The sequence below is a fragment of the Benincasa hispida genome, chromosome 5, assembly GCF_027475165.1.
Source record: "Benincasa hispida cultivar pf3 chromosome 5, pf3_genome.v1.1, whole genome shotgun sequence".
In the NCBI taxonomy this organism is placed as follows: domain Eukaryota; kingdom Viridiplantae; phylum Streptophyta; class Magnoliopsida; order Cucurbitales; family Cucurbitaceae; genus Benincasa; species Benincasa hispida.
In genome coordinates this window covers 54,786,060-54,794,408 of record NC_143482.1, presented here as the reverse complement: position 1 = coordinate 54,794,408, position 8,349 = coordinate 54,786,060, and the positions used below count along the sequence as shown (strand labels likewise).

At 34.4% G+C, this 8,349-nt stretch overlaps 1 protein-coding gene across 1 annotated transcript; it reads left to right on the top strand.

The window, feature by feature from the left end:
- The first annotated feature begins 1,769 nt into the window (after positions 1–1,769).
- Positions 1,770–4,158, top strand: LOC120078718 (uncharacterized). The gene is made up of 3 exons (XM_039033020.2): positions 1,770–2,216; positions 2,457–2,872; positions 3,558–4,158. The coding sequence occupies exons 1-3, from the start codon at positions 2,052–2,054 to the stop codon at positions 3,994–3,996; spliced, it is 1,020 nt and encodes a 339-aa protein (XP_038888948.1). The 5' UTR covers positions 1,770–2,051; the 3' UTR covers positions 3,997–4,158.
- Positions 4,159–8,349: the final 4,191 nt, after the last annotated feature.

Here is an 8,349-nt window from a genome sequence, read left to right as displayed (position 1 = left end):
ATATGAAGACTCCCAAAACTCTGCCATTATTCTTCATTATGACAATCATAGTGCTATTCAGATTGCTCATAATGATGTTTTTTCATGAACGAACAAAGCACATTGAGACTGACTACCATTTTGTCCGTTACCATCTCCAAAGTTTCACTTTGCGCCTTCGAGCCAGATCTATGACTGAGCAACTAGTACATCTTCACCAAAGTGCTCTCCCCTATACGCTTTAGTCATTTACTTTGCAAACTCAAGTTGGTCTCTACTCTACCGCCCTGAGTTTGAGGGGATGTTGATAATTATGTATTTCATTTGTTAGTATTGTTAAGATTTGTTGTTTGGTTAAGATTTGTGTATCTATTTTTAGGTATACTTGTATATATAACATACCTTTGTATTTATCCATAAATATACAGAGAAATACATAAATACAAAAATATTTTCATAAAAAAAGAACCATTAGTATCTATTTGATTCTAACAATCTCCCCTATTTTATGTCAATACTTGCATTTAGAGAGATTATATACACTTCTGAAAGAATTGATTATATACACTCGTGAAAAAATTGATTTTAAAATGAAATTTACGTGGACTTGGGAATCTAAATTGATTCATTAATGAACATTTAAGATTTAGTTGATACAATTATTATTTTGAAGTATCAAAATGACCTTAACTCAATGATAATTGGTATGACTTTTCTCCTTAGAGGTTGAAGGTTTGTCTTTTTAAACAAAAACAACCCACTTATATGTGTGTGAAATTTTCCACAATGCCCATTAGGTAATATTCAAATTTGAAATTTGAATTGCATTTCAAATTTGAATTGCATTGCTTTCATCATAATCAGTAATTTTTCTTTTGGTAGTATGTATATAATTTTCTTCTATAATTTAGTAGAAATTGGAGGATTTGAATCTCTGGCTTCTAGAAAGGAAAGTAACGCATATCACATTACGAGTGTGTTTGGATTACATTTTCAAGTGTTTAATTTAAAAAATAAGTCATTTTGAAAGAAATTAGAGTGTTTGACAATTACTCAAAACAACTTTTTAAGTCTATTTTAGTCAATTTTTATCAAAAGTGCTTAAAAAAAAGAGTTTTTTTTTTTTTAAGTACTTTTTTCATAAATCAAACCAAACAAGCCCTACATCAGCTATGATCTTATTTCGATTATATCATTATTTAATTAAAAAAATAACTGATAGTTTAGAGTAAATTTGTTAGTAAGAGTCAATTTTCACTCAAAGTTTCAATTTCATAGTTGAATTGACATAAAATTTCTTTTATTGAACTAATGTCAGAGGTTCGAATCTTTTACCCATATATTATAAAAAAAGGAAAAAATTATAATGAAAAAACTAAAATGAATTTAGCTTAGCAAATGTTATTTTAAGGTCGGAGAGTCGATTCACCATTCACCATGGTAGTACTAAAAATACTTTCCCAATTGCAAGAGCAATTGTTACTTTTTCTCATTATGGGAGCGTTTGGGATAAAAATTATCATAACATTATAATAATCATCTCTTGCTATGTAAATACTATTTCAAAACCCCTAATTAGCTACAATAAACACTATTTCAAAACCCAATTTGCTAATATTTATTATGTCCTACCGTTTTTATTATTTTACATTCATCATTATTTTTTATTCTTTGCTAACAGTGTTTACTATTTCTTTCTAAAACTAAAATAGTTTACATCTTAAACACATACTATTATAACTCAAACTAAAATGATCTACATCCTAAATGCAAACTATTAAAATCCAACTATAATAACGAGTATAATAATCAACTTCTTACCCTAAATGTCTCCTATACGTTTAAAAAAAGATTTTTACTTTTGTTTTTTGTTTTTTTGGTTGTGTGAAATAAAAAACCCTAATTTTTGGGTTTGAAGGAAGGTCGCTGAAGGATAATTTCTGGAACTTTCTACAGAGTTTGCTCAATCGAACCATTAGAGCTTCTATGCCCAAAATCCCACCTGAAAACTCGCAGAAAATCATCGCCAGAAAGGAGGAAGAGGAGAAAGAAGAAGGATAGTGAAAGGGGCAATGGGAATTGACTATTACAAGGTTTTACAAGTTGATCGCAATGCCAAAGATGATGATTTGAAGAAGGCTTACAGGAAGCTCGCCATGAAATGGCATCCCGACAAGAACCCAAATAACAAGAAAGAAGCCGAAGCCAAATTCAAGCAGATCTCTGAAGCTTATGAGGTTCGTCTTTCATCCCTTTCTCCCTCTCTTATCTGAATGGTAATCGCCTGACCTTGTTCAGATCGATCTATCAGATTCTCAGACTTAACGGCGTTGAAATTGACATGGGGTTTCTCTGTTATGTCTTATATTGAATCTCAATACTAATGAAATTCCTTCCTCTTCCCTGTTCTTGTTTAATTTACTGGATTTCTCGATTACCTCATGTTAGATTTGGTTCTGTTTGGATGTTGCATTTAGGTTCTTAGCGACCCCCAGAAGAAAGAGATATATGACCAATACGGTGAAGAGGGTTTAAAGGGTCAGGTGCCGCCGCCTGACGCTGGTGGTCCTGGTGGAGCTTCATTCTTTTCCACCGGCGACCGGTCATCAACATTTAGATTCAATCCACGAAATGCTGAAGATATTTATGCGGAATTTTTTGGGTCTTCGAACCCATTTGGAGGAATGGGAGGGGGACCAAGGTTTTCAAGTAGCATTTTTGGTGATGATATATTTACATCTTTTAGGGAAAGTGGGGGAGGATCCATGAACCACCAAGCTGCTTCTCGTAAAGCTCCTCCAATTGAGAATAGATTGCCTTGTAGCCTTGAAGATTTGTACAAAGGAACAACCAAGAAAATGAAAATATCTAGAGAAGTTTCAGACACGACCGGGTAATCATCTTTCTTTGCTTTACTTCTACAGATTTGATTGCATGCACCTGCTTGATCAATACCTTCTATTAACTTGACTTCAACTTTTGAAAAGTTTGAAAGTATTGTCCTTTAATCATAAAAAATGACTGTTCTTTTCCATTTCCTAAATGGAAATGTTGTTTGATAGTATTTGTGTCCGTGGATAAGTAATTTGTGGTCTTCAGCTTCAAGAATTCTACCGTTTACTCAGTATTGTTGTTATTCACTCTTGAATATTTGGTCTTGTGGATAAGTTTGGCTAGTTGTCTGTTACGTTTGCAAACAGGGTAAATTCTTTGTTTCTTGCTATGTAGGAAAAAGAACTTTTGTTCAGTGGATGCAACATTTACATGTCGGTGTCATGTAATATTTGGGATAGCATCCAAATTCAGTTCCTTCTGTGGATTCAATGTTCATTTGAAGCTGCATATTTGCCCCTCTTATTCTCCCTATAATACACTCATCCATCCCCCTCCTCTCTCTATCTCCCGTTCGTCTTGTATATATAGGAAGATTGAAGTATGTGGGATAGCTTCCAAATTTAGTTCCTTTTGTGGATTCAATGTTCATTTGAAGTTGCATGTTTTCCCCTCATATTCTCTCTATGATACACTTATCCATCTCACTGTTTTCTTTCTCTGTTCTGTTCGTTTTGTATATCCAGGAAGATTGTACCAGTGGAAGAGATCTTAACGATTGATATTAAACCAGGTTGGAAGAAAGGAACAAAGATCACATTTCCTGAGAAAGGGAATGAGCAGCCTAATGTAATACCTGCAGATCTTGTTTTCATCATCGATGAGAAACCACACAGCGTGTTCACACGTGATGGAAACGACCTAATTATCACACAGAAGATATCGCTAGCCGAGGCATTGACTGGTTACACTGTCCATCTCACCACCTTGGATGGGAGAAGTCTAACGATCCCAATCAATAATGTCGTAAATCCAAGCTACGAGGAGGTCGTCCCAAGAGAAGGAATGCCTATGCAGAAAGATCCAACAAAGAAGGGGAACTTGAGAATCAAATTTAACATCAAGTTCCCATCAAGGCTGACTACAGAGCAGAAGGCTGGGATCAAGAAACTCTTGGGTCAGTAATATTTTGATTTGTTGGCTTGGTTTTCTGTAATCAACCCAGGAACCACTCATTTGCGAATACAGTGTTTGAAAATTTTGCTAAAATGGGGCCATCTTGTTTTTGTATTTAAGGAATTCATTAACTTTATGTTCGTAAATATATTTCCTTAGGGCAACAACAAATCAATTCTTTAGCCATGCAGTGATTTTTTTTTTTTTACCTAAATTAGGTGAATGCTTGCCATCATTTGTATCAACATTCAATCGCTGGAGAGCTCAGGCTATGAGAATTCTGAAATTCTGTAGAACTAATTTTAGTTATTTCATATTTTTGAAAAAAGTGCGGAGTACATTCATTGTGGTGGATAATGAAGCTATTCAGTAGAAGTTGACCGAGTGTAATCAATGAACAAGTCTTTTCTCTTGTTAGGAAACGTACATATCCTCATTAATCAAAGATGTGCAGGATGATATGTTACAATGACATTACATTAGTTCCCAGGTGTCTATCAACTTCCTATTAAGATGAGGCAGAACACATAGCCTTAAATATTTAGATTTTCTAATCATGTTTTAGTAGCTGTAATCTGAGGAGGCAGATTGTATCTCTTCTGGTACCATATTATCCCTCTAATCTCCTGTTATTTTCTTCATTGTACCCCCCTATTCATATATTGTTCAACATTGCCCCTCTCTCCATTATCAGGAAGGTTATACTCTGTCTTCTTCATCCATGGTATTACTAATACCCCTCTCCATCATGAGAGAGTTCATCTTCTAAGTTTTCATCCATTTCGTAACTTTGGCTAGCCGGTAGATAGTTGTCGGGATCGAGTACGGTCATCTACCAGCATATCATCATATTCAACTCCACCATTGTCATCAATGGAAAGCAACCCATCAGAACTGCCTGGACTTTCATCACTTTGTTGTAGCATTCTAATGTTCTGGTCATCACCCATTCTTGATTGTTGTCCTGAGATAATTTTGATGCCTCATTGATGGTTTCTTCAGGATGACTTCCCTTGGAGCTGAACTTAATCTTCCTTGCTGATATTTGCCTGCTTCTAGCACTCCGACGAATGCGCCTAAATTCTCCCGTTCATCCCCTTGGCTGCCTTTCCACATAAGCACCTGCCTTAATATTTTTCAGTTGGTGCCAGTACTTCTCTTGCCAGATGCAGCCCTCAAGCCATTGCATCTTTTCTGTTATTTTCCACCTTTGATACTCCCATGTACTCGTTTGCAATCTAGCTGTCCATGAACCGCCCTCAAGCTATTGCTTCTTTGACATACTCATTTGAAATTACAGCAGTTCTACAATCTTGATTGTTCTTCACAGCGGCATAATTTGACACGGCTAAAGAAATAAAAGAATGATGTCAAATCAAAACTATATTGAATAAACTTGAGAGTGAATTTTTACTAGTACTAACAATGAACTTAGCATTAGGAGAATAATAAGTCGTGTCATGGATGATAGAACCAGTTAACCATTTCGGCTCTACCTTTTTATGTACTTTTCTCAAGTGACTTTTACGAATAGCTCCAACAAACAACAACGTTTTGAACATTCTCAAACAAGTTTCAAACTCGTTTGGGCATATGACCACAACATGCAAATTTGTACAACCATTATGTTTCATTGTATTCAAGTTGTGTCCTGGGTCCATCCTACCTCAAGGGGGACAATACGTTTTACCTCTATGTCTCAATGATGTTAAGAATGAAGGATGACAAAATCAGTCTATTTGATATCATGAATTTGAAAGACTCACTTTCATGTCCCTTCCCTTGACCCCAATCTTGAGACTCAGCTTTATGCTACAGAATATAAGAGAGAGCACCGACGAATCCACGTAGGGTCAGGGGGGCATATGTCCTCTCTTGACTTACCAGTTTTTGTATATACATATCTTTATAAAGTACTTAAAATTTAGGACAAAATGCACTTTCGATCTCTGAGTTTTGAGATTGATGTCTATTTGATTCTTAGAGGTTTACAAGTGACACTTTGGCCTCTGACTTTCACATTCTTGGGACATAAAAGGTTGAAAAGCATTAATTTGAAACCCAGGCTTTGTTTCTTTGACAAATTAATTGAATACAAATTATTCCATTGCAATGGAAGCAGTCGAAGCCGCCCACAAAACATTTTAGCACTGGTGGCGAGAATCAATAATTATGGGGCTATTAGATTCAAAAGGTCTATGGTCGAGGAAATAAAAAATTCCACTGTTCACATCCACTTTAAAAGGCAAGTCAACAACGGACGATTGACAAAGAGGAGTGGTGTTGCCATGAACTCGAAGGTGCAGAGAGGTGGGCAGAAGGAATGAACAATGGGAAAGAAATTATTTTTCAATATATTTAATATATTATATTGTACTTGCTTGTTTGATTTTTATTTTTATGTTTATTTGCCACATATTCAAACAAAACGACATGTCAATCTGTTTAAGTCAAAAAATAACGATCTAATCACCATTTCGTTAGGTTAAAGTTAAATGAGGAGACCATTTAAAATCATCTTAAAAACTCGAGGGTTTAAAATGTCACTTTTCAAACCTCAAGAACTAAATAAACATCAATCCCAAATCTTAGAGATCAAAAGTACATTTTGTCTTAAATTTTAAGTACTTTATAAAGATATGTATAAACAAAAACAATATTAAGGTAGTGTAGTCGTGAGAGGCACACTCTCATTATATTGATCATGGGTTTGGATCTTCTATGATACACTTTTAAAATCGAATTCTTGAAATTGTATGGTGCATTATTGTCGTGTAGTTCATTTTTTTTAAGGTATTTAGGATAATAATAAAAAAGAAAGTTAAGTTTTTTTCTTTTTTTTTTTTAAAAAAAGCGTCTAACTTAAATTTTTTTAGCGAGCACCTTAACAAAAATTTAAAAGAAGAAAAAACTAGTAATTTCTTTTACTCAATACTTTTTTCAACCTATATTTTTACTCTCAAATCATAACGCTATTGAAAAGGTATTGTTAATCTTTTTTACATAATTTTCAGATTCACATTACTTAGTATATATTTATTTTAATTAATTTCAAAGTTAAAGTTATAAGATGAATTTTTCTTCATGGATAGATATCATAATATTTACAAGTAAATTTCAATTTCTTTCCAATTTTTTTAGTTTTTAATATTATGACTAACAAATATCTAAAATTTCAATTTTAACTTTAATAAGCGTCCTAAAAATGTCTAATAAATATATAAACTTTCAATTTAGTATCTAAAAATCTAATAAAATATAAAAAATGCTTAAAAATTATTATTACCATCATCGCGAGTCCTTTCATGATTACCATCATCATCATTACCGTCAATATTATTATCGTCATGAGTCCCTTCATTGTTGTCCTGAACAAATCACACAAAATATACAAGTAAAGAAGTGATCAACATGATTATATAAGCGATCGTTTAAGATTTTTCGTTTATAAATATCCAAACAATCGTTTAGGATTTTCCAAACGATCGCTTAGGATTTTCCAGAATATCGTTCAGGATACCCCATATAGACGATGGACTAACAACTTTATTTCGTTCAGCTATTGGCCCATCAGATGATGCTGAACAGTAAAGATATCACCCATCTGACGAACCACGATAATCAAGTTCGTCAAATCTGTGCGAATTTCTTTAATTTCCTCCCTAAGAACTCTGTAGGATTTGGAATGATGATGTTTTGAGAACTTGCGTATTTGATGATTCATCATGTCCCCTCTTACACCTCTCCTGGTTAGTTTAAACCTGGCTACGTGATTTGAGCTCTATGGCACGATGCTTAGTTACATGCTAATATTGCTCACCAACATGGGGTTCATCGAATGGAGGGTGTTTTTGCTCCCTGACATGCGGGTCGAACCCATCATGCCCCCCCAAAGGACTCATGGGTATCGAGAGAGTGATCATACCCCTCAATCTCCTAAATCCTTCTTCCTTCAACATCATGGATCACATCGAGTCCTTCCAACCGATCCTCCTTGTACCTTATCTCCTCTATGCTCGATATAAGTCTCGTCAAAACAATAGTCTGTACATAAGCGAACGAGTAAGTCAGAATTCACAAAACTATGATAGATGCCAACGATTACTAAGCGATCGGTTACTTACTTTTTTGAACTGAAACACAATCTTACTCAACGATTTATAAGATGGAGCACGAGAACAAATCCGTTTAAGAATTCTAGGAATTGAAGCCTTGCTGACTTTGGTGGCTATATGAACTTATTTGACATGGATAAAATTTCGTAAGCCCAAACCTATAATATGGGAGCTTTGTTACACATACAGTATTAACACACAGAATAATGTAAAATGGAAATAAAAGTACATACCTAGAATGCAAGTG